At 41.1% G+C, this 24,952-nt stretch overlaps 4 protein-coding genes and 1 long non-coding RNA gene across 6 annotated transcripts; 1 reads left to right on the forward strand and 4 right to left on the reverse strand.

Moving 5' to 3' along the window:
- Positions 1-4,830: 4,830 nt before the first annotated feature.
- On the reverse strand, positions 4,831-5,702 carry LOC116179038. The gene is made up of 4 exons (XM_031498739.1): positions 5,623-5,702; positions 5,431-5,568; positions 5,319-5,375; positions 4,831-5,268 (listed from the first exon to the last, which is right to left on the reverse strand). Exons 1-4 carry the CDS (start codon positions 5,672-5,674, stop codon positions 5,033-5,035), a joined length of 483 nt encoding a protein of 160 aa, XP_031354599.1. The 5' UTR covers positions 5,675-5,702; the 3' UTR covers positions 4,831-5,032.
- Positions 5,703-11,332: 5,630 nt separating this feature from the next.
- LOC116179701 (cytochrome P450 9e2-like) lies at positions 11,333-17,545 on the reverse strand. Of its 2 annotated transcripts, XM_031499522.1 has the most exons (6): positions 17,410-17,545; positions 12,760-12,988; positions 12,338-12,710; positions 11,911-12,289; positions 11,597-11,860; positions 11,333-11,546 (listed from the first exon to the last, which is right to left on the reverse strand). In XM_031499522.1, the coding sequence occupies exons 1-6, from the start codon at positions 17,423-17,425 to the stop codon at positions 11,386-11,388; spliced, it is 1,422 nt and encodes a 473-aa protein (XP_031355382.1). In that variant the 5' UTR covers positions 17,426-17,545; the 3' UTR covers positions 11,333-11,385. The 2 variants fall into 2 exon arrangements, with proteins under 2 accessions (XP_031355382.1, XP_031355381.1); XM_031499521.1 differs by lacking the exon at positions 17,410-17,545 and having other exon boundaries at positions 12,760-17,238.
- On the reverse strand, positions 17,345-19,264 carry LOC116179700 (cytochrome P450 9e2-like). The gene is made up of 3 exons (XM_031499520.1): positions 18,931-19,264; positions 17,667-18,880; positions 17,345-17,618 (listed from the first exon to the last, which is right to left on the reverse strand). Exons 1-3 carry the CDS (start codon positions 19,128-19,130, stop codon positions 17,446-17,448), a joined length of 1,587 nt encoding a protein of 528 aa, XP_031355380.1. The 5' UTR covers positions 19,131-19,264; the 3' UTR covers positions 17,345-17,445.
- Positions 19,265-20,568: 1,304 nt separating this feature from the next.
- Positions 20,569-21,473, forward strand: LOC116179705. The gene is made up of 2 exons (XR_004147017.1): positions 20,569-20,848; positions 20,935-21,473. It is a non-coding gene; the product is annotated as an uncharacterized LOC116179705 (long non-coding RNA).
- A 1,558-nt stretch (positions 21,474-23,031) lies between these two features.
- Positions 23,032-24,895, reverse strand: LOC116179704 (cytochrome P450 9e2-like). The gene is made up of 6 exons (XM_031499524.1): positions 24,574-24,895; positions 24,365-24,528; positions 23,995-24,320; positions 23,570-23,945; positions 23,258-23,524; positions 23,032-23,213 (listed from the first exon to the last, which is right to left on the reverse strand). Exons 1-6 carry the CDS (start codon positions 24,771-24,773, stop codon positions 23,050-23,052), a joined length of 1,497 nt encoding a protein of 498 aa, XP_031355384.1. The 5' UTR covers positions 24,774-24,895; the 3' UTR covers positions 23,032-23,049.
- Positions 24,896-24,952: the final 57 nt, after the last annotated feature.

Raw genomic sequence — 24,952 nt, forward strand, 5'->3', positions numbered from 1 at the left:
ACAATTGAAAAAAAATAATTATATTGATGTAAAGTGCCATTTTTCAATAATGCGGCAAACTAAAAAGAATAGGAATATGTTGCGGTTTCATTCAGCCAATTACCAAGGATTTCTTTAGAATTTTTTTGATTACTTTCAATAAAAATGTAACTCCATCTCTCGAAGAGAATCGATCGCTATTTTTTTTACAAATCAAAAAAGTTACTTTACCTTAATGATAGTTAGAATCGATAGTTTTCCTATGGTGCAAATTGGCTCGGCACTTCTCGAAGAAAACCTGAATTACTGAAAGGATTATACAGTTGAATGTTTTCCATGATTGCTCGTACGATTACCGGTGCGGGTGTAGGTAATAGTTCGGTAATTGAAACAGCTACTTTTACTGTCTGCTTTCGACGAAGCGTTCCTTACGCAATATTTTCTACTAATAGCGCACTGCAAGGCCACATCGTCATTGTTCAGAGTGCGGGGGACCCCATCTAGCATCAGGTACGGCCGTAATGGGGACAACACTCCACCCTGAGGGCACCCTCTAGTAATCAAGGAGCTCACCTCCGTCGTCCCGATTGAGGATATACATAATAACCCTGCTTCCGAGCATGGCGCGGATCCATCTTACGATTGACCCATCAATCCCAAAGCCTCCAATAGCGTCACTAATCGAACCCAACGTGGTGTGTTAAACGCACCTTCGATTCCATGGTTATCACCGGCAGAAATTCCCCTCCCAAGCCTGTGAAGAGCCAGCTTTCGGGGGGAGGAAGAAAGGGTACACCTGGCTACTTGAGGAGAGTTGTGTATAGTTATCCCAATGACAAGAAGAACGTAGGGAAATTACCGTCTGGGAAGAGTTACCTTTTTGTGTCCAACGGAGGAGTGCCACAAGGATCAGTGTTAGGACCACTCTTGTGGAATATTGCGTACGACGGGATTATAAGACTGGGAGTCCCGACAGGGGTGGACCTTGTCGCTTACGCGGATGACATTAGTGTAGTGACTAGAGACCGCAAGTTAGAGTGCACCGCTCAAAAGGCTCAGAGGGTTATATCGAAGGTGCAAAGATGGAAAGAGGAACGAGGCTTTAAATTAGTAGGAAGTAAAACCAAGGCAGCCCTGATCACCGGGAGAAGGAGACATCCGGAGGTTAACCTGATGGTAGACCATACGAGAGTACCACTAGAAAAGTCAATAGAGATATTAGGATTGAAGATAGACAGGAGACTAACTCTCATACAGCACGCAGAGAAAGCGGTAGAGAAAGCCAGTAGATTGGCGGAGAAGTTAAATCGACTGATGTGGAACACAGGCAATGTATCAAATACAGATCTGTTCGTGGTGGCCCGCACTAAGATTGAAGATCAGCGCGAGGTTCGAGGGTAAGAATAACAGGGAGGTCTTTAACGCGTGGGAAGCAGAATGGCAGGCCCGGGAGTCGTGGACCAAGTCGGTCATAGGGTACCTGAACAGGTGGACCAAAAGGAAACACGGCGAAGCGAATTAATTCGTCACGGAGAAAACGGGGTGTACCACAAAAAAATACAAAAGAGGGAGCAAGATAGATGTAAGGACTGCGGAGCGACAGACGACGCTGGACATGGTGTATTATATTGTCCCAGGTGGGAAGCCGAAAGATTAGGATAGGAGAAATTTTAGATGAAGGTAATATTATTGGTATAATGCTGGAATCGGAGGAGAAGAGACGAATTGATAGTCCAAATAATGGGCACACGGGAAAGGGACGCGAGAGCGGAAGTGGGAAACAGACAGGCATAAGAATTTACTAAGAGATCACTCGCAAAGGAATGCCACTGGCGATACCCGCAAAGGGGGAAGTGGTTTAGTGGGTGCAGGCTCCACACTACTTGCTATATAGTCAGGCGGAGGTGTGCGATAGGCATTCCACCATCCCCAAAAATAAAAAAAAGCTTTCAGGGATATCCCGTCCGGTCCTGCACTGCTAAATGGGCTGAATGTGTTGATAGCCCATCTCAGAAATCCCTCTGAAAGCACCCGCATAGCTAATTTCCAGTCCATCGGCCTTGCATCTGTCCGGGTAGATCCGTTTGGTGGGTCAGAAGTTAGATGGTCTACAGAACCTGGAAAACGTGTCTCCAAGAGAAATGTGAGAGCCGGTAGACGTACATCTGCCGCATGGAAACCTCAGTGTCTCCACTTTTTGTCGCATTTACGAAGTTTTCGAACTCGAAGAAGACCCTCTATATTACCACAGACAGTCCTCCATGGTTCTCGCTTAGATCTTCGAATATGGTCCTTATACTTTCCATCTGCCCTGCGTTTCGACAGAATAAAGGTGGCCTATCCCACCGCTCTGATGGTTTTTCCACCTAGCCAATCAGTAGATCAGGGATTTCGAAGTCTACATGACCCGCCGTGGGATGCCATGATTAATTAGAAAAGACTCCAACCCGCTCAACGTCAGATCGAAAATCTCCTGCCTCCGCCCTGTGACGGGTAAGAGGGGGATAGTCCCTCAATTAAATCATTCAATCAGTTGTTTGCAAGTACTCCAGAAGGCGGTTGTCGCTTTGCATCACAGTCGTCCAGAAGAGGGAGCCACCATTTCCACCGTACTTTATTACAAGGTCCCTGAAGCAGTAATTATCCATTAGATAAGACTTGATTCGTCCATCGACATAAATGTTAGTCCTGGCGTTCAATTGGCTGTCGCTCTTATAACAAAGAGAGTCCTCCACCCGAGCAAAACCTCTTACGCGTCTCCTGTAAGCCCAAGTTTCTTGAATGAGCATTTCCCAATTGGTTTCTTTCAGCCCAACGAATCATGCGCGCTTAAGGCCCAACAATAAAAACCCACGACCGTTTTAAAATTACAAATTCAGCGCTTCCACGCAGCTTTTATCATGTTTAAGCCTGATTTAGCTGTTTTGGTCACGTAAACCACATTGTGATTGGATTATCGCGCGTCGGCTGCAGGCGACCGATCATGCCGCATTCGAAAACCAATGGCCTGTAAAATATTGACTTTTAAAACGTTGAAAATAACAACATTTTGGAATTACCAGCCCTCTAAGGGGACCACCCTGTAACCTTTCTATAACCTACAAAATATTTAAAAAATACTACATAAGCTGAGCTAGTTGGCCGTTTATGCAGATGGCTTGAGGAAAGCAGCACCAACTCTACCTATCCGTTTACGTTTATATAAAGCGACTGTATCAAAACAATGATTACTCCAATAAGAACGTTAGATTTCATATTTTATTCTCAATTTCAAAGTAAAGACGTTCGAAGACTATTTCGTGTGCTTTCTTCCGTGCATGTTTTAAAATTTTGGTAAAAGATGGCTAAAGGCTGAAGGTTTTGGGATGATATGATAGGAAATTCTACATCAATGGAAGGTGACACAGGCAGGCCTACGAAAGAAAATCGAGGAGAAAAGCAAAGGCTTGCTTCCAAAGCCAAAGAAAATATTGGGATCCGCTATGATGATTTTTATGGAAAGACTTTTCAAGGATTCTAATAATGGTGGTGATGAGACGATGCCATAAATAAATTAATAAAATTGGTGAACTTCTCACCATTTTAATTACATTGGAAAGAACAAGAAATTACGAGCGGTTTTTATGAGCAAATTTAGGGAAGCTTAGGAGAAGTATGAATGGGGATGGCTGGAGCTGAAGAGTATGTGGATGCGAACGGGTGACGTGCGTTAAGAGGAATTTGGGAACCATGGCAAGAGAACTTCGGAACGTTTAAGGGAGTACTTGAGAGGCACCTACTCGAACATGAAACGAATTGGATAGAAATTTGAAAGACATTTGGGAGAAACTAAAAACTGTTGTAGGATTTGAAACAAACTTTGGAAGTAGAGCTTGAGATTAACTTAGTTTAAAGAAAATTCGAAAAAGAAGATAAGAAGTGAATGAGAAAGTAATTTAAGGAGAGTTTAAAAGAAATTTTGAGAGACAACTTAAGGGGAGATTGAGGGTGATCTTCAAAAATTTTGTATCTTGAGAAGAGAACGTGAAAGAAACAAGTATAAGCTGTGCACAACTCCTGTGCAGATAAAGTGCATTTTTTTAAACCAAAATAACTTTTTCTTTGACATCACAATGGATATATTTCTTGCAGACGCCTCAATCGCCCTTTGTGAGTACACTATTCCGACAATCGGTTCTTGAGGTATAAGGGAATACACCCGATCACGATAAGAGGTCGAGGAGGAGGGCTGAAATTAATTTTATCTTTCGTTGAGACCTTTCATTAGAGTACCATGAAGGATAAAATTAGTTCCACCACCCCCCCTCAAGTCCCGTCGCTCACTGATCTTGAATGAAAGTAGCACGGGAAAGTTATACTTTGTACAAACCAATTTATTTCGATGAGACCTTTCATTAGAATACCATGAAGGGTAGAACATGTGTTTACCCCCCCCCCTCTTTTTCTAAAGTTTAACTTGACACCTAAAAGGCATGCTTATGTAAAATCTGAGACCAATTGCTTGTCGTATGTAAAAGTTATGCACGTTTTACTTTTAAAAACAGCATCCCAGGAAATAATTCGGGGGAGGGGGGCCCTTTTAGACATCGAAATTTGATGACCGTCTGGCACACCTTCAAGGTATAGGCTACCTACTGCAAACAATTCCAGGACTCTAGGACCATTCCCCTAGAAGTAGTTCAAAACGTTAGAAGTGGGTCCGGACAGACGGACGGACAAAACGCAAACAATAGCACATTTTTTTTATTCTTAAAAATGCGCTAAAAAGAAGGTAAAGTCAACAGAGAAAGGTAGACAGACAAGGATAAGCACCACAGAGGAAAATAGAAAGGAAGGAACGAAAGAATAGAATGTTGTTTCAGGTTTTCTTTATTACATTTTGTATTTTTACGATAGCCATTCCGATGTCTGTGTAGTGTTTGTCGATAGGCGTCAATAAATAGTAACAATAGAATTGACTATGAAGGGATTACCAAACCAGTTCCAAAATAGCAGCGGTGGAAAAACTCTTCGAGTATGGACGGAGGAGTTTGGTAGGAGAAAAGTAATCACACTATCGTATACTATCAACAATGATTGCTGCAAGTACAAATATTAGGTTAGTTGTCACCGTTACACTACCCGAGTAGTCTGCAAAGGCGCATAGATCCGTGAAGCACACTCTGCATGTCTTTAATGTTTGTCCATCTTCAGGTCTGCAATGCGGAAGTTTTGCAGCGGATGGAAAAATTGCCGGTGACGCTCTCCTTTCACAACCGAAAGAGTATTTCTCTTGGAGAATTTTAGTATCTACAAGAACACTTGATCCCGATGGCTTCAAGTTCCGCATTGAGCCTTACCTAATCTTCCCATTCTTTCGCAGCTGTACGAGTGCAACTCCACACTTGAGTTGGTATCTGTGAAAATTGGCAAGAGCAGGGTGGCTACTACTCACAACACGATTATGCTTACGCTCAAAAACTTTATAAAGACAAAACCAAAAGAACGTGGTGTCTTCAAGACCGCAGTCCACAATCCTTAGATGAGGATTGCCGATTTGGCAGTAGGTTTCGTTGTACGCTTTGCATACGTAGCATTTTAGCGCGTCCACTGCAGTAGATACAATGTGACAAAACTAATCCGACCGAATAATCGAATATTCACCTGAACAGAACACAAGGGGCAGTATCAACGCGACATGCACTGAGAAATCCATTTCATTTTGGGCCGTGTCATAAAACTGAACTTCGGAATTCGTCAGGCTAAAAATGCAGCCATGAGGAAATATGGTGGTGGTAAAGCACTTATTTATACTTTGGGCTATAAACGGAAGCCGATCAGTTTAGATTCCCATGAAGGTTAAAATTAAGCACCGCTATCAATTTTTGTGTCACTAGCGTATCGACTGTAGTTATTAATGGAGAATGTACGTAAAAAATTTTAAAATTGTAGTAGTTTTATTGCCAAGGAAGTATAACAGGAAGAGACTATTTATAACAGTCACAACGGTCTCTATCGAGGTCTCTATAAATTCTGACCATTGTGACATAATCTTAAAAAAACTACATATCAATCGTCTGTTGACTCAGAATTTTTAAATTTAGTTCAGTCACTTAACATTCGCCATCGGTACCGTTGACCCTAGCAACACAATTGGGATAAACGACCTCCAAAAGTATGCAAAAGTTTTCAAAACCCAATTGCAATACCAGCACCGGGATTTTCGTTCCTTTCGTATCCTGCGTATAGGAATGACGAAAAGTCTATTCCCTTGCCTTTCCTTTCTGCTCATTCCTTGATTTCGGGAATCAATCCGTCTACCTTGTTCTCTCTCCTGGCATCTCTGTTGTCAGATTTCGATTGTTCTTGTTCCCTCTTTATTGGATCCATTTCTTCGTAGAGGCGTCGCCTCTCTGCTACGAGATCCCAAGGGATGCTGCCGGCCATCACGTGGAGCACCTCACCGCTCGTTGACCTGTACCCGCTGTACAGTCGTGGTCAAAAGTAATGCCCTCCCTTAGATACCTCAACTGTAGAAAAGTACTAATATGTCAGGTTGACCGTGATTTAGTTGAATCTCATTTCAATCTTTGGGACTTTCCTAATTTTGAAAAGAAGCTCAAAACAGGAGATCTGGTATATCAACTATATGTTGAGATATCTTCAGATAATCGAGGGAGATTACTTCTGACCAAAACCGTACATGCTCTCCCTTGGACCGCCAGGAGCTTTTATCTGCGTGAAGCTATTTTCATGGCTTCCGAACATACCGGAGCGCCATACATGACAATGCTCTGTACTGTGCTCATGCTTAGTCTTCGCATACCACTTTTTGGTCCTTTCAGATTGGGCATCTCTCCTGCAAGCACTGCAGCAACTTTTTCAGCTTTTGTCGAAGTTTCCTTTAGGTGTAGAAAAAAGTCACCTCTTTGTCCAGTACAACTCCTAGATATTTAACACTATCGTTTGATCTCGTGGTTTCCCATTCGTATGATTTTGTCACCCAGGCTCCTTCTTCTCGCAGAGAAAACCGTATCTGTTTTATGAGCTGTTAGTTTAAGCCCAAATCTATCCATCCACACGTCGTCGGCAAATGCAACTGTGCGTGCTCCGATTGGGATTTCCAGTTCCAGGACCGGATTATACAAAACGTTCCACATTGTGGGGCCAGGCACCGATACCTGCGGAACTCCGCATGTAATCTTCAGTTCTGCCTCCTGCCCTGTTAGTAGAAATACCATGCGATCGAAAATGAGTTGCTGTCGAGTCACCTTTGGAATTTTTGTTTACATGGGAAATCGTACTTAACTTGAATTTCCAAATGCGACTCAACAACAACTCATTTTTGATCATCCGTTATGTGTGAAAGGTGATTTTTGACCATTTGTGCACAGTTTTTGGGGGATTCCTTCAAACGGATCTACGATTCGATCTCATTTTGTGGAGTTGAATGCGTTTCAGATCGAATGTCGTTAGTAGTTTCTGTCCTCACAATCCCGAATGTACCCACTCCATCTTAAAGACTTCCTTCACAGTGGGGAATGCAATCCCACAGCAAAATTTCGATCCCGGTATTTGCGGCATCATTAGATAGTAATCCCGCTGGATCCCGGTATTCGCGGGATCCCGCAAAATTATAAAAACATTCGGAAATAAGCAATTTTGTGCAGTTAACGGGATATTCACAAGAATACACATTGTATTTCGCGGAACGAATGCATCACATCCGTCGTCTTTTCTTGTCGCCGATGAGTAACCTTCTATTGCCCCTCCATGTCTATCTGGATTTCTAGAATATTCGCTGCAATATTTCCATACAGCCACTTTACTACTAGAGGCTTTTATAAACAATCGACGAGTCCGACATATATTGTCTACAAGAATAACGGTTAATGCGTTTTAAAACAGTAATAAAATAAGTTCGATTTGCGTACTCACCCGCTGTTTAACAAAGTGCCGAATTAACAACTTCTACTGGAACACCATCCGGACCGGCTACCTTTTTATCTCGTAATTAATTTACCGTTACCTCAAGTTCCCTTTTATCAAACGGTTTCATACCTGTTATGGGCACCTCGTTTCAGATGATCTCTTGTTTTGGATACAGTAGACACTGTTCCCTTTTTTTCTTCTTTCGAGGGCGGTATTTCAGGCAAAACTGTCTTGTAGCCTTTCCCCCATGGGACCGTATCTATAGATCCTTTATCACTTTCTGCTATGCTTTATCTTCAGGAATTTTTACCACCCTCACGTTAGTAAAGGAGATACTGCATTGGGGTAAAAAGATCTCTCACTTTTTTGAGGGAGATACACGTTCCGAAACAAACAAAATCTCGATTGTGTCAATCGGTCTGTCTGTCAGTACTCTCATTTCCGGCTAAAGGACGGGATCTATTTTAACAAAATTTGGTATACATATTTTTAGACATAAAAGGGCAGAATCGCTCTGTGCTTGTCACGGCAAATTTTTTAAGATTCCGTAATGTTTTAAAGTCCGACCCGAACTCATCCGTGTTTACTTGCGCTTTTTTCCTGATGCTTTGAAATCATCTTCTTGCTTTAAGAAGTTCTCTCCTAGCGTTTTCTACTTGCTGTGTCCGCCAGTATTTGGGAACTCGTGTTAATATACCCACCCTCTTGCTCCACCTAGAGGCTTTCTTGTCATCTCCCTCTTCTTCTGCTGATGAATTGTGAACCTGATTGGTAAATGGTAATTTCCTACATCCTCCTCAACAAACCTCTCACTCCTGAATGTAACGACGCTCCGCCAATCCAATCCAGTGCACGTGAGCACTGATTCCGCATTTCTTCTTTGGAATGTAGCCCACCCGTGTTGATTTTGGACCATCAGGTTCAATTCTGAGAGCATCTCTACTAAGATTCGCTCCCTAGCGCCTTCCAGGTACCATCCCGTTGATCTAATAATTTGCGATTTGGTTCGCTAACAATCAGAACACCTCCATTTTTCTTGGTTGGCAAATAGTCTATTCGATTATGACCGATTCTGCCGCCCTAATTGCGACCATGAACTTTGGACATGCCATTGTTCATGGTGAGTGCCCACACCACCCACTTGTTTGGGTTTTCGCATTTATCTGTATCTATTAACTATGCGTTCACTGGTATACATTCCCACTCTAATATGAATGGTTTTAGTAGGTGCACAACTCTCATCTTTCTCCAGCTTCCTAAACGCAGAGAGACTCTAAAGAGGTGCAGAAGATGTAAGAGCAACCGTTCCAGACCCTTCTGCAAAAGAGCCGGGTATATCCCGACCGGTCTTGCACGGGTCGAACGCCCATCTTAGTGATCCTTCGGGTACCACCTAGGTGGCTACTTTCCAGTCAATCTGTCTTGCTCCGGCTCGGGTAGCACTTTTTGGGGATTCCGAAGTTACGTAGTCCCCAGAGCCAGGATACATGTGAGAGCGTCAGGCGTATGTCTGTCGCATGGAAGCCTCAGTATCCTCACTTTTTACCCCTTCCTTTTAAAAGGATCTACTACTTTTTTGAACTTTTGCAAGGCCCTTTATGTTACCACAAAACGTCCTCCGTGTTCCTCGTTTAGATCTCCGAATAAGGTCCTTATGTCTGCGTTGAAAGATTTTGAAATCATCCTAGTCCGCCGGAAATTTAGAGCGCATGGCCTATTAAAGAGCCATGTGAGCTATTGAAAAAGATACCAGCGACAGATCAGTAACCTCCATCAATTCAGCCAGTTCCCTCGTACTTGGAACCTTTTCTGAGTCGTACGAGAGATAAGCCGAGCAAATCATCAGGCACCTGATCCGTCCTCTGCCATTCTTCAGCTGAAGTTGTAGTCGATCAGCCCTTAAATGAGATTCGTTTTTCCACATAAACACCCCTTCACCATGCTGCAAGTTACTCTTCACAAAAGTTACCTTATCGATTAATGCCGACTCACTAGGTTCCGTGCCCTTCAGACCCTGTTTCGGAGCTGTACTCCATGTCGAGGAACCTACCTCGTTGCCAGACCACTTTTGAGAACCCGATTTGTAGATTCACTTTAACAAGGAACCCAGAAAAGGTTCTCTCTCCTGTAATTCACAGGAGTACTGTAGAAACACGGTCTTACCTGAGCAAAACCTCTTGCCCAGGGTTTTGCTGTCAGCTGCTTTGCAAAGGAAAGGAACCGCCAGTATACGAGGAGCCCCGTTATCGACACTGCACCCCCAGTGTCACACAGTCGTCGGCACGTAGCTTAACAGCTTGACTTGCGAGGTGACACCGTATAAATTATGCTCTTATATAAGTGTACCTAACTGTAATTTACTACTTATAGTTTTTGCTATTTCTTGCACAGTAATTACTAGCGCTCCGGTTATTGCAAGGTAAGCTTTTCGCTACTTTCCGTTTCATTAATTATAAATTGGGAGGAATATTGTCTCGCTTTCCTGCATTTGCTTTCCCGTGGAAACAGCTACCGAATTCGATTATTTACTTTTCCCGCTTAGGGAAATTGCTGCGCGTTTTAAGTTTGTTTTATCATTCATCAGTAGCCGCCCACCGCCTGCCCTCCGACCGAATCATGTTGAGAAGCAAGACCGAAAACTTCTAATGGGACCCGAAGCACTTTCGTTTTGCCGTTCCTTGCCGCTGTTCCACCGTCTTCCCCGGTTATCGCCGGCACCGTCTACAGTTCGTCGCAGTATATAAAAATCAATAAAATTATTTGAACACTGATTCAAAATTAACAGGAGCAGTATTAACTTTTTCTTTGTAACGAAGGGCCGGGTACTAAACACAGTCGATGTCCTTGTAGGATCAGCGAATGGATCCATGCAAAGGATTTTTGTGGAGCAACGCAGAACCAAGTTGGGTAAATTGCTCAACAAATCTAAACACAGCTCATTGTAGTAAAGGAGTCTAATGGGAAATTTTTGGATTTACTAGAGAGCGTCAGATTAAAGCATGGTGGGTTGACTACGTGTTCAAAAGTGTGCATTTCAGTAATATTATTCAAGAATAGTAGACGTAATATAATCTGCCGATTTCCACGCGTCAAGTGGAACAAATCGTCAATAAAGTTCAGTGCGTTCAGCAGTTGAAGCATGTTAGTTGACTGAGACCATAGGCGGTCGTGTTATAAATTATAGCTACAAACGCTTTAAATATCCGACTCGTTCGAATAAATCCCGTTTTTCACCCTTCCGTACAGCCTCCCCCTCCACCGAAACTGGGCCATTAACATACCTCCAATATCAAAGACACGTTGGGGGATATACACTATCAATATCTAACGCGCCCGAAAAAAGTATACTACCCCCCCTCGGTGAAGGGATGTACTGTACATCATCATCAGGAGGTATCAAGGAACTGAAGGTGGTATCGATAAATTTACTCTGTAGGTGTTATTTTCTATTTAAAAACGTTGTTGCAACATTCATCGGTATAGATTACGGCTGTGTTACTTTCTTTTTTTAAGACCGATATGGCAGTGTTCACGTGACTTGGAAAACGGATTCATGTACATCATTGGCATGGTTGTCTTATCCACAACCCTTAATTCAAATTGGGACAGCAGGTGGAAGAAGACAATCTTCGTTACCAGAAGTGCTAGTCGAGGGGCTAGAAAGAGGGGCTAGAAAGAACAAGCGGGAGTTAGCAGGAGTACAAACCAATACAACTCTCACGACCAACTCCAAACGGCATGTATGAAAATGGAACAATGTTGCACTTGTTTTCGTCACTAAACCTTTCGGGATCAAATTTTCCAGGACATGAAAAGTACTTGGGGTCCCGATGAATTGCGTACACTGGAATAATTACGCTCGATCCTTTTTCGAGCACTACTGCAATGTCGCCCTCTTCCGTTCGAACTGTGTAGTCACTCCCGCATATCTTTTTCAGCGTGTCTTTGGGCGGCCACTTACGCAGTGATTCTATACAAGTAGGTGATTAAGCCCCGCTACTCAAACCGAAAGGGACTTACCAGAAACGACCATATCTAAATACTTCATGTCCACAAGCTTGTCGTAGGTAATTGCACCATTGCACCCTTGTAACGTGTCATCAATTTCCCGTAGAAGCTTCTGTTGCTCATTTGTGTTAATCGCCAGCTCACAGCTAATTGCGCACATTAGTGAGGATGTGGTTTGGATACCCTCAAGGAGAAGTGCCTTGGCGCAGTTGACGATTTCTTCGTCGGATAACACGACCATGCAGTTGCACCCCTTATGGGGCTCCAACTCTTTACCATCTCTGAGCTGGAGCAGCATCTCAAGCATGTTAGCTGCCACGGACTCGCGCTCGCTAATTTGTTTCTTAATAACATCGCCCAAGAAATCCAATCGAGGCTCTAATCTCAGCAGCTAAAACCCCCAAAGTCGAATTTAGGTTTCTTTGTAACACCCGCTTACCTCTTTCAGATTGGTAAAAATGGAGCAATCCGTTAGCAGATTTCTGGTCGCGGCGAATAACTCATTGGTCTCATCCACGAGGACGTTTACAACTCCTAAAGTAACGGACGCGAGTAAGTCAGTTGCGAGACGAGGAAAAACATCCTGACAATCAATTTCTTCTGCTGGCAACTGTCGTACGAAATTTGATGCGTGATCCGAAACTGATCTAAACATAGACCGCATGCTGCTAACCCCGAAGATGCCTCCCAAGTCCTGCCATTTGTGGGCGTTTGATTCAAAATACGAAACATCTTTCGCACCGATTAGCTGCACCAGGCTCAGACTTTTGAGCATCAACTGTGGACGTGTGAAAAGGTGGATTCCGATGCATCTGTTAAGGTGGCGTTGTACTCTCGACGAAGCCAGTTTAACGTACCTACCTTTCATCGCCGAATGAATTGTAGAGTTCCTGTAGCCGTTCGGCAGTTGACTGTTTCCCCATAATCACCGGAAAAAGGTTTCCAAACAACGGCCATGGTTCAACGTACTGCACATTTTGTTTCTCCCAGTGCCTTAGTGGCTTTAACCAGAGTTGGTATAAGAGGAATATTAGGGAACCCACGAAGAGCGTGAACCACATTTCCAACAAATTGTGGGTTATAAAAATAACTACGATTTCGAGATAAAAAAAAATCTCTGTCACAGTGTCTACGAATACAGTTATCGTTTTAGAAGGTAAATAATTCATAAACGGTGCTTAACGTTTACTTAAAAATTACGTCACGTGAGACACGTCTGTGGAGAATTCTGAAATACAACCGGACGCAATCCTTTGCTGTTTATAATATAACATTTTGGTTTTCTGATGCAATTTTTGATTGGCATCCACTGCTATTCAGTTAACGAGCTCCGATTGGTGTATAATTTTTGAGAAATTCAATGGCGATTTAATCGCATAATTATTAAGTATAGTCAATCTTTGGTGAATAACCTAAGTGGTTGCATGCACCCTGATTTTTGGGTAAAATGTTTGTTTTTGGAAATATCCATACAAATACTTTAGCGACGGTAAATTAAATTCCTTGGTAACAGTAAGATCACTAAATTCGAAGAAGTTCAGGCGAGTTACGTTACGTACAAACAAATTAAGAAAAACAGTTACGGAATTAATCGCACAGAATAACATCGCCAGTAAAATCACGACCCCTGTGAACATCGCAAGTACGAACCTATATATTGATATCTTTGACCTGGTGAAAGGCTGAGGCTGCTAACTGTGTAGCTTTGGAACGGAACGTATGCCAAAATTTGTCAATTCCCGTAGATAAAAAACTTTATATACCAACAAAGACGAACCTTGACCTAGGGGGATTTTTAACAAAGATGAAATGGACTTCACATTAAACTAATACAGATTAGAAGGTATTGCGGCTTCTTTTGTAATCTAAAAAACCGTTACACAATACCGTAGAAATGTTAGTTCTCAATAGCTCAGGAAAAAAACGAAAAAAATAAATACAAGGAAAATTCAGAAATCTAAACAAAACCGAAGAAATCCGAAGGAAAATCGAAGAAAAAACAGAGGAAATCTAACAGCACCTGGTTGATTTGAAGTGGCTCAAGCTCATGTTGATCAAAGAGGAGCATTTTTCAAATTCCTAAAGCGACTGCGAGAAGATCTGAAACATTTGAGTACTTTGATAAGATTGAAGAAGAAAAAAGTAAATTGAATACCAGAGGAATTTGAAGGGTCTGGTGAGGTTAATGTGTCCGGAAAGATCTGACATCTGAGTAACCTCAAGAGTTTAAAGAGCAGAAGAATCCCTGAAGAGTCATTGGATATTAAGTGTCGTGAGAGTCTGGAGGGTCTAAGACGAGTCTAAGGAATGCGAAAATTCCAAAGAGTCCGATCGAAAAATACGAATCTCTTGAAAATTTCCGAAGAGTACCTGATGAACTTGAAAGAATTTAAAGACGGCGATCAATTGGAATAGTTTTAACGGTGTCTGAAGGGCGTTTGAAGTGCGAAGTGCCAGAAGAGGGTTAGACGCGAAGGTGAAGAAGGAAAAGGGAGTAATAAAATGATATTCTCGAATGTAGCAGGGGCAGCTGGTATAGACTCTCATTTCTGGGAGTTTGTAAGAGAATTTGATGTGGTGGGGATGGCAGAATCAGGAATAAAAGAAAAAAATTGGGAGAAAATAAAGAACAGGATTCCGAATGCATACATATGGAAGAACCCACTGGCGAAGAGAGACAGTATAAAGGGAAGAGCAAAGGGGTACGATAGCGGTAAGGGAATGGGGGGATGAAAAGAAAGAGGAGGAAGAAAGGTGATACGAATGGAAGTGGAGGAAAAGAAAATGAGAATGAAAATGAATACCTACTTATATAAAATATGGTGATGAGGGGCTAATATTTGGTGGGAGATTCTAATGTCAGATCAGGAATTAAAATAAATGGGGTAAAGATGGGAAGAGTTACATAATATAGAAAATCAACAGATAAAGTGTGGAAAAAGAGGGAGAATGGAATTGTTAAAAATGAAGGTTGGAGAACGGAAATATGGAGGGAGATGGGTTATTCACATACATGGCAGGAGGAGAAAAGTCGGTAGTTGACTACACAATACTGTATGACAAAATACTGGAAAATGGATCGATGGAGCTGAGTCCAAAACGGAAGGTAAGAAGATCAAAAAATAAAAAGATGTAAATACGAAGGGAGTTATGGACAAGAGACACGGTGGAGCTGTATAGATGGATACTAGAAGGAACAAGGATAAGAAATAGGAGGGAGTACAAAGGAGGAGTTTAATGATATAATTGAGAATCTCAAAAAAGCAAACACGTGGAAACAAACAAGTGGGAGGAGGGGAATGGTAAAGAAATAAGGAACATTCAAATAAGTGTGAGAAAAAAACGAACAAGAGGAAATGTACAGAAAATAAGATGGAGGAATACGAAGAGCAAATTAGGGAAATAAAAACAAAGAAGGATGTTTGAAAGGTGGTAAACAAAAGGACAAGTGGGAAGGAAACACCATTAGAGGAATGGAAACAAAATTTTGTCAAGTGACGACCAAGAAAGCAGGGGGAAAAGGAGGCTATGGAAGAGAGAAAGTTGAAGGAGATGAGATAACGATTAGAAAGAGAAATGGAAGAGAAGAAGATGTTGGATGAAACACGAATGGGCTCCAGAAGGGGGCAGGGGAGGCGATGCAGTATACAGATTTGTTGAAAAGGAATTGGAAACAAGGGCGAAAAGGTGTACACGTTTGACAGAGTGGAGAGGGAAAAATGATGGAAAGTGAAAAGAAGTTAAAGGACAGAATCCAGTAACTATATGGAGAAAATAATAATAGAAGGGGAGGGGTCTGAAGTGTTTTGGACTAAGACAGGGATGCCCACTTAGCCCAACCTTATTTTTAATCTCTGCATAAGAGACATGGAAAAAGTATTAAGACACGGCGAACGGAGAAGTATTGGGAGAGGAATGGAACGGTACTAAATGTGGAAAAGTCGAAGATGATACGATTTGGGCAGGGAAACGGAAATGGAGAGAGGAGAGAACAGAAGGGGTTGGGGGCGAATTTAAGGTATCAAATGCATTGAAATAATGGAGTAAATGTTCAAATAAGAGATGGATGCAAATAGAATGTGAGAAGAACAAAGAGAAAAATACTATGAAAGAAATAGATACGGACGGGCTGATGCCGAAAGGAGGAGAGGAGTTGGAGGAAAGATTGAAAATGAAAAGAGAAAGAGAAAAAAGAAACGTAGAATATGTGGAGAAGAAGAAAAGAACATAGAACATATTATGTTATGGAATTGGAAGGACGTGGAAAGGACAGGGAGAAGCAGGAGTGTTGTACTGGAAGAAGAGGGACGAGGTGAGAAGAGACGTATATTGTATTACCATTTCGGTGATAAAGATTGATTGATTGATTGATAATCGAGGAGATTGAAAGGTCTCAAGTTTCTGAAGAACCTAACAAATTTTAATGAGCATAAATTTTCCGAAGAATAAAAAAGTTTTAAGGGTTAAAAAAACAATACAGTAACGAAGCAATCTGAAAGAAACTCAATGAATAAATATTGCACCTCAAAGAATCCGGAAAAGCTCCAGAGTTAGCTTGAGATCTGAAACCTTTGGATGAATCGAGAAGCTGCAGAATATGAAAAGAATTACTAATATCTCATGAGTTTGAATAGCCTCAAAATTCTGAAAAATTTGAAGTGTAAAGAACCTTAAAGGTGCTTGAAAAGTCCGAAGAATCTGTATCTCTAAGAGTTCTAAAATTGGTACCTAATAGTGTCTAAAGGATCAATGGAGGGTGCGAAGGATCAGAAGATCCGAAAGGTGAAGAAAGGGGGAATGAAGGCGGGTAGAAGGCGGGAGGATAGTGGAAAAATGTGCAAGGAGGGGATGGGGATGATGAGTATTGAAAAATATCAAAAATAGTGAGAGTAGCACCATCTAGTCTAGTAGGTTTTTACAGTGTCATGTTCATGAACGTATGGTAAAAGGTGAAAATGTTCTAAAAACTGCATTTTCCCCGCACAGAATTAGTAATAGCTTGGAAGTGAAGTGAATAATCCAAAAAATCTTTTCTCGTTCTTACCTCGGGACTGTGCCACACAGTATGAGAACCACAACGAAGAAGCTTAAACTAGATGACTAGTAGTGGTACAGACAGTCAGACAGAGGGACAGACGGACAAAGTGCAGACAATAGCGTTCATTTTCTTATCTGGAAAATCTGCATAATTTAGAAAACCTGCAACGCAGCCGAGAAAGAAGCATTTGCATTGCCCGAAGGAATTGAACCAACTGACGATTATGAAACAGGAAATACCTAATAAGTCTGAATAGTATCTAAAGATTTTGAAAAAACTAAAAAATTCCAAGAAAGGCCTGAAGAATCAGAAAGAATCCGCCATGTTAAAATACCCCTGGAGGGTTCTAGCGGTCTAAACACCTATTGTTTCGTAAAAATGAGTGTATAAACTAAGATAAAACCAACAAAAGGTGAAAATGTTTATTGCAAAAGTAATCCAAAACGAAATAATAAATAATGAAGAATACCTACCGAGCCTGAGTAGCATATTAGGCGACAATAGTTGAATTAAATCTTATTTCTTCGTCTCAGTCCAAGCCAAACCCCTTTCTCAGCTGTTATGTGAACTTTCATCTTAGAAAGTCTGAGTGGAACTTGCGTTCTTTCAGTAACAACGAAGTCGAATTCAGACAGTAGATGAAACATTATCGTTTTAACCTCCAAAAGTGCGAAACGGGATGCTAAAAGTCCAGAGAAGAATTTCGAAAATGTTTACGCGCAAAACCTACCAATACAGTTCCTCGGTCCCGAGCCGAAAGGTAAATACGAGTACGGATGTATTTTCACTTTGTTTTCGTCGCTGAATCGTTCTGGATCGAACCTGTCAGGATTGGGAAAGTATTGAGGATCGTAATGGATTCCCATAACCGGAATTATGACCTTGGAACCCCTCTCGATGGTAAAGGTTTTTTCGTGTACCTTTTCCGGTTGCACTACGTAGTCCTTCACGCATCGGCGATCCAGTTGGTAACCCGGGGGCCACTTTCGCAACGTTTCCGAAACAACCATGTCCAGGTATTTCATCCTTTGGAGCGCGTGGTAGCTCAATTTTCCCTCACACTCGCTCAGAGTTTCGTCCACTTCGGCTTGAAGCTTTTCCTGTACGTCGGGATTAGTCGCCAATTCGTACGACATAAAAGTCATCGCCGAGGATGTGGTCTCGAAACCTCCGACGAAAAAGATGAACGCTTGCGCTGTTATGTCTTCGTCTGTCAATTCAAGTTTTGGTTTTCCGTGGTGGGATTTGGACTCTTCAACGGCAGAAAACTCGCTAGGCGCGGCCAAGTCAGATTCCTCCACAGCGGTGACGCCTTTGCGAGCTTCCAGTAAGAGATTAATCATGTCGTGCCGTACAAATCCCTCGACTTCTCGTTTGTAGATGGTCTCCTTAACAACTCGGCGGAAGAACTTCGAAACGGTTCCCGGTATCATATCCACTTTTGAAAGTTTTTGAAGAAATGGGAACAGTGCAAATATTCCCATCAGGAGAAATCTCAGTCCGCCCGAGTTGTCCTCGGTCATTACTCCCATTGAATAAAACTCGTTATTTCGGTCTTTGAGCGAATCGCACTTGAACCCAAAGACGACGGATGCGATGGCGTCGTTTGTGAATCGGGTCGAAATATCCTTCATTTCGACCTGAATTAAATCTTCTTGCGCCCTTTCGAAGTACGCCACAAACTCGCGGGCACAATCGTTTAGTAACTCAAAAAGTGTCTTGATTTTGCTAGTGGTAAAGGACGGGCTCAGCGTGGCCCTCATGTCTCGCCATTCCTGTCCTCCTAAGCTGAAGAGGTTTTTTCTCATCAGGGGATCCACATTTTCCGCAATAAAACTGTTGTGGTCGCTGAACTGATCAAAGTCCTTAACGGTTATCCTCTTTATTAGATCTAAGTCGCGCACATAGAGCAGCGGATTGCCGAATTGGATAATCCCATAGTATCTATTTTTAGCAGTTTTTGGAAATTTGTCATAACGCCCTGATACTCTTACCTTTCATTTGGAAACTCGTTGTATAACTGCTTCACGTACTCAGGAAGCGGCGTGTGCTTTATGAGAAAGACGCCAGAGTTTCCGATTAGGGGTAGTGGTTTTTTGTGTGCAACTCCAAGATTTTTCCAATAAGAAAGAGGCTTCGCTGTTTTGTAATAGGCATATACCAAGAGCAGTGCGAGAGTAATTAACCAAAGCATTCTGGTTTGCTAGTGTAAAATACCGAACTAAATCACAAGTATGACTACATATAATCTTATCGGTTATAACACTTGAACGATTTATACAGTACAAATTTGTATGTGCATATTTCTGAAGAGATAACGCTTATCTGAAGCAACATTTTACTCCTATGTCGTAGAGAGAGCGATAGAATAAGTCCTAAGTCTACTTTGCATGCGATATATTAATAAAATCAAACCAATTTCAGATACTTGTCATTCAATTTGGCACTAATCAATCATATGTACACGTACAGACCAGTGTAGTATTCCTGTTTCTTGAACTTATCTAAAAATTTCATTCATTTTTTAGATATTTCCGAAAGTTACAATATTTACAAAAACTGAGCTCGACCTTACCTATCAGTACAGACGCGAATATATTTATAGATAGCGTAGCACGAAATTCTTCGACAAGCTTTCGAGCGAATCATGTGAGTCGTGTGCGCTAATTTTGAGATCGCGTGAAATTTTATTTCTAATTTAAAGTCTGAACCGAAAACCGTATAACAGTATATAAAAGAATCGTTAGCCAGGCAGATTTATGCCACCATTTTTTGACTAATGTATTGTCGTGCGCACTTATATATTTAGTGGTAGCTGCTCTTTCGAAAAAAAAATCAATATTAAGAAGAACTTCGTCGGGTAGCGAAAAATAATGAATAAAATTTTCAACCGTAAATTACTTTTTTAATACCTACATGAATGTTTGGGGGTCAATGCACGATCGCATTGTTGTGCTAGCACTTAAATAAATTATTACCAGGAAAGCGTGGGGGTCCAAGGTGCAAACATTTCGTTGCGCTATTTTTTTGGAGTACCTAGTTACGTTGAGAAACCAGTTTATTAATCAAAATTGTTCACCTAATGTGTCTATACGAGATGATAATGACATTATAACTAAAACGAAAACCGGTAAAAGGGTTAAATTCAATTAATTTGTGTAAATTAACCAAATTAAAACTAATAAATTGTCAGAAACCTGAAGCACGGGTTTATTCTGGATTCAAATTACAGAATGACGATTAAAAGTTATATTAAGTTCAAATATTCATATTCTTGAAGAGGTGGCCCAATTATAAATTGCAAGTAAACAATTATTGAAATTCCTACGAAGTAGTGATGTGAAATTACACGTTTTTTTAAGTGCGTAATACTACGTGTAAAATTACCAATTGTTTATGTTTCTTATGGTATTTTATGTAATTTATGTAACTTACCATTTGTTAAAAAAACCGTAATTTTACAGTAAAATTACCAATAATTTATGTTTTTTACGTAATTTAAAAATATTTTTGTATAATTACCTGTCATTTATGTTTTTTATATTTTTTTTAATATCATAAACCTTTTTGAATGATGTGAGTGTTTAAAAACACTAAATTAAATTTATGTATTTTGGTGTATTGAATAAAATACCTAAGCAGTAGGTAATTCGCCATCACGCGTCGTTTGGAAGAAGAAGTTCCAGATCGCGAATTAGATGCTGTAGCATCTTCATTAAACCAAACTAGATTCAACTGTGCAAATGCAGAACAGGTACTGAATCCGGATCCACAAGATACAAGTACAATCGCCAGAATAATTACAATTGAAAATTGTAACTAGAACAACATATGGTTTTCGCCATTCAGTCTGCTTTACGTGGAGAACTAAGACGTACTCGTACTAGAATGTCCGGAAAAGGAAATTAAAAAGTAAGAAGAATGCGCTTCGAAAAAATCCACCGACAGGTGGCGTCGTAATTTAGGTATGTCAGCGAATCTCAAACAATTTATTACAGTGGTTGGAAGTCGAGGCTTGGCATGGTGAAGCAAAAATTTCACCAAGAATTAAGGGAACATTTGTTGGAGGTACATGACCTTCAAAAATGAGGTATTACCTTGATGATTATCAATGCTGTAGAAGGACCAAGACAAAAAATGTGCAGTTTGGGGTTAAGCTACACAGCCAACAAATGGAAGAATGGCAATATCTCAAGCTTTCGTTTTGAGTGAGGTGCAGGTGATTATGCCTTTATATTGTTTTATTAAGTATTTATTTAGTTATTCACGTCACAAAGTTTATTATCAGCGGGTTGTAGTTGTACCGCATGCAGTTCGATTCTCAGCTTCATCTTGCGGACTGCAAGCTCCTGTGTCTTAAAGGGGGTCCTGTAATTAACATTTCGTCTATATTTATACGTTTTACTTGGAGGATAATGGAAAGTGAACATGAATCCTTACCATTGACATATAATAATAATAATAATATAATAATCATTATGTACTTCTCGTGGTAAATTAATGGAATCAGTAAATGAATAAATGATACTGGCGTTCAGCTATGCTTTTGATGTCTTTTTTCGTACGTCTGTCTGTCTGTCCGTCTATCCGTCTGTCTCTTCGTGTGCACGATAACTTTGTGTAAAAACGTCCGATCGCTTTACAAATTGATACACATGTTCTTCGGCATATATGAAAGGTCGCTATTGTTTTTTGGCTACGTAAACTAACGGGCCAAAAAGTTACCGCCCAAGAACTGCTCAAACCTAGGCCCAAACCTCCAAAAGGGGTTTCTCTTATAACTCGTGTTACAAAGAACATTTGAATGTCCGGTTTTCTGTGTTAGTAAATATTTCTTAAACTTCAGGGAACTATGCAGATGCAAAAAAATATTGCGCATTCCCAATTTTTTATTTATTACGATTGGAAATTTTGTATGTAGGCACCTCGAATAAAAGGAAAACTAGGGCCGAATCAAAAAATTTGTTTTGCGCATGCAAGCCAATGCCGATTCAAAAGTTCGTTTTACAAGCCATGCTGATCTGGTAGGACAGAATCAACCCCTTAAGGTGTATTGCAAAAATGACGGATGTGTGAAGATCTCGAGGATCGTTCGGTATTCAGTTGTATCGGATCTTTACACAAAAGAAGATGCAACTTGATGCATCCAAATTTCATAAAGATGTCTACAACATTATCTCTGTTGTTATTAAAAAACTGATTTTTTTAAACTTTACCACCCTGTATCTCAAAAATTTAGGACATACGTTCATAGGAAGTTTTTGTCTTAAAATGGGTCCCAGAATCACCCCCTTAAATATTAGCATGTCTTTAGGGAACACCCTGTATAAATTTCCTTGAGATTTTGAGAGAACTACAAGACCTATAGATGTCCCTTAATTTGAAGCTAATTAAATTCCAGCTCTATTTGTAGGAACAACGGTTTATCAGCAATTTCAGTCTAAAGAAGGTCTAAAACTAAAATTTTCACTTGATGAAAAAATGGCATATTCAAAGTGCCGTAATTCGGTAACTAATTGACCTAGAGAGCTCCGGTTGGATATACATTGACATACATTTAATGCTCTTCAATTTGTCTAATAGCTTTCGTCGAAAAATACATGGTTTAGGTGATATATAGCAAAAAAGTCCGAAATTTTTCCGGTTTTGCGTGTGCTGCACTTTTTCCACGTTTAGAGAGCTACAACTTGCAAACTACGCTAATGGGTCCAAACAGCCTACTACAAAATTTGATGTGGCTAGCACAGATACCACCCGCACACCTGCGATTCTGCCCTCTTATGTCCAAGCATATTATGTAGGTATACCAAATTTGGTTCCAATCTGTTTAACTGTTTAGCCGAAGTACAGACAGATAGACCGACAGACCAGTTCACATCATCCAGATTTTGTTTGATTCGGATTCCTGGTGCTTCAAAACGTGTACCTATTTCCGTTAAAAAAACTGAGGGGTCATTTTTTACCCCAATGCAATACGGCTCCTTTTGCTAACGTGCGAGTAGTAAAAATCAGAGATAAATCATGTTTTGGTGATTTATTGTTGAATTTGGCTGGCCTACTTGGGAATATTAGGGATTCAATGAGAGAAAAAAAAATATGTGCAAATCAAGTTTTTAATTCTTTCGTTTAAACGCCACCTTCGATCCAGAACCTGATAAAAAGATGACAATCTTGCTCACATCCGAAGGCGGAACCGTACCTTCACATTCGACGATTTGGTACTCTTGCAAAATTCTCACCAATACCAACTTGCAAACGTACACCGAGAATTTAGACGCTAAAAGTTTTCCGTTAAGGGTGGAAAATAGCACAATAACTCACCTATGCATGTCCTCGGGCCTGCTCCGAAAGGAAAGTAAACCGATCGGTTAATTTGATGTTTATTTTTTTCGCTGAAACGTTCGGGATCGAATTTCTCAGGCTCGGGATAGTACTTTGGATCGCGATGGATCGCATAGATAGGTATCCAGCAAAGAATGCCGGGCTCCAGGATCAACTCGGCCTCGTTCGCATGCTCCGGTTGTATCACGAACTGCTCCATACATTTCCGATCGATGAACACTGCAATGGGCCATTTTCGCAAAACCTCTGAAATCTAATTTAACAAAGGTCCACAATGTAAAGCAGTGTCACCTGAGACAACCATATCCAAATACTTCATATTCATTAAACTTTCATACGTCAAATGAGTCACTCCCTCAACCTCCTCCCTGAGCCTCCTCTGAATGTCCGGATTCACCGCCAGCTCGTAGCTTGAGTAAGCTAACAACGCCGAAATTGCGTCGTACCCTCCGATGAAAAATCCAAAAAGTTGCATGGCTTTCTCGTCTTCATTTAGGTTGATCTTCTTCGCGCTAGGTTCATCATCGGTCTCGCCTTTGTTGTCTAACATGAAGTCGACCATGTCACCCCTAAATGTTTTATTCCGTTCTCTCTCCCTCAACGAACCCTTTATCGCCTGCATGAAGTGGACGAACAGCTCGCCTCTGACCAGATTAATATCAAGAAGCTGCAACACGAATTCAGCTAAGAATGGTCCAAAAATGCTTAAACGTTACCTTGGTAAGGGTCATGCTTATTGTCGTAGCAAAAATTCGTACAAATTTCCAACTGGAATAGTCGTTAATTTCGTTCCCCATGGAGAACAGTTTGTGAGGTGGCTCTTTTAGACAATTGCACTCGATTCCGAACATCGTGTTGAGAATAACGTTGCAGTTCAGTCGCGTGAATAGTTCTCTGCTGTCGACGCCGGCGCCCTCACGTTCCGAAAGGTACTCAACGAGGGTGTCCACGGATTCGTTTATGATACCGAACATGTCCTTCATCTTGTTCGGGGTGAAACCGCCATTCAGTCGCTTGCGCATGTCGTGCCATCCGCTTTTTGCTATTAAGACTTAGTGGGATTAAGTGACGGAAGATGCAACTTACCTCCGAGGGAGAAGAGACCCTTGTTTTTAGGGACGTCGTTTTCATCGTTGTTGAAGAGGCTGTGCTCGGGAAAGTTGTTGAAGCACTTGATCGTGATTTGGCGGATCAGTTCGGGATCGCGCACGAAGAGGGTTGGTTTGCGGAACTGGTAGATTCCAATGTATCTGGAGGAATACGTTTTAATCTGTTTCGAGTGGAAGCGCGCTCACCTTGAATTTGGGAAGGAGTTGTAGATGTCCTGTGTGATATGGGAGACCTCTTTTTTACGAAGAATAATCGAACCCATGTTTCCTATGAGGGGGAGTGGTGTCAGTTGGGGCACACATTTTCGTGTCCAATATGTGTTAACCTTAAAAATTGAGAGGTACACAAGTAAACTAATAAAGGCAACTAGTATCAAGAACCACATTTTCTCTACTGATAGAAAATTCCGTCACCATCAAGGTCTGCAGGTTTTCGTGGTCAGATATCTGCATTATTAAATTGTTTCTATAGGTAGGTCGAATTGTAATGGGTGCATTTACATATTTTGCGCTATTCCAGTTTTGTGTTTTAATGTTAATGTAAAACTTGCTACTGATTATTTTG

This window comes from Photinus pyralis, unplaced genomic scaffold, assembly GCF_008802855.1.
Source record: "Photinus pyralis isolate 1611_PpyrPB1 unplaced genomic scaffold, Ppyr1.3 Ppyr1.4_LG8, whole genome shotgun sequence".
NCBI lineage: Eukaryota > Metazoa > Arthropoda > Insecta > Coleoptera > Lampyridae > Photinus > Photinus pyralis.

Coding starts and splice junctions, on each gene's coding strand:
- LOC116179038 (XM_031498739.1), bottom strand. CDS start 5,674: ATGGATTTCTCAGTGCATGTCGCGTTGATACTGCCCCTTGTGTTCTGT. Junction 5,569..5,622: donor GCCCCTTGTGTTCTGTTCAG/GTGAATATTCGA, acceptor TATCTACTGCAG/TGGACGCGCTAAAATGCTAC. Junction 5,376..5,430: donor TCTTTATAAAGTTTTTGAGC/GTAAGCATAATC, acceptor CAATTTTCACAG/ATACCAACTCAAGTGTGGAG.
- LOC116179701 (XM_031499521.1), bottom strand. CDS start 13,067: ATGAATTATTTACCTTCTAAAACGATAACTGTATTCGTAGACACTGTG. Junction 12,711..12,759: donor AATTCATTCGGCGATGAAAG/GTAGGTACGTTA, acceptor CCACCTTAACAG/ATGCATCGGAATCCACCTTT. Junction 11,861..11,910: donor TTTAGATATGGTCGTTTCTG/GTAAGTCCCTTT, acceptor CTACTTGTATAG/AATCACTGCGTAAGTGGCCG.
- LOC116179700 (XM_031499520.1), bottom strand. CDS start 19,130: ATGCTTTGGTTAATTACTCTCGCACTGCTCTTGGTATATGCCTATTAC. Junction 18,881..18,930: donor AACGAGTTTCCAAATGAAAG/GTAAGAGTATCA, acceptor TGCTAAAAATAG/ATACTATGGGATTATCCAAT. Junction 17,619..17,666: donor GGGACCGAGGAACTGTATTG/GTAGGTTTTGCG, acceptor CTGGACTTTTAG/CATCCCGTTTCGCACTTTTG.
- LOC116179704 (XM_031499524.1), bottom strand. CDS start 24,773: ATGTGGTTCTTGATACTAGTTGCCTTTATTAGTTTACTTGTGTACCTC. Junction 24,529..24,573: donor AACTCCTTCCCAAATTCAAG/GTGAGCGCGCTT, acceptor GTATTCCTCCAG/ATACATTGGAATCTACCAGT. Junction 24,321..24,364: donor GGGTCTCTTCTCCCTCGGAG/GTAAGTTGCATC, acceptor AAGTCTTAATAG/CAAAAAGCGGATGGCACGAC.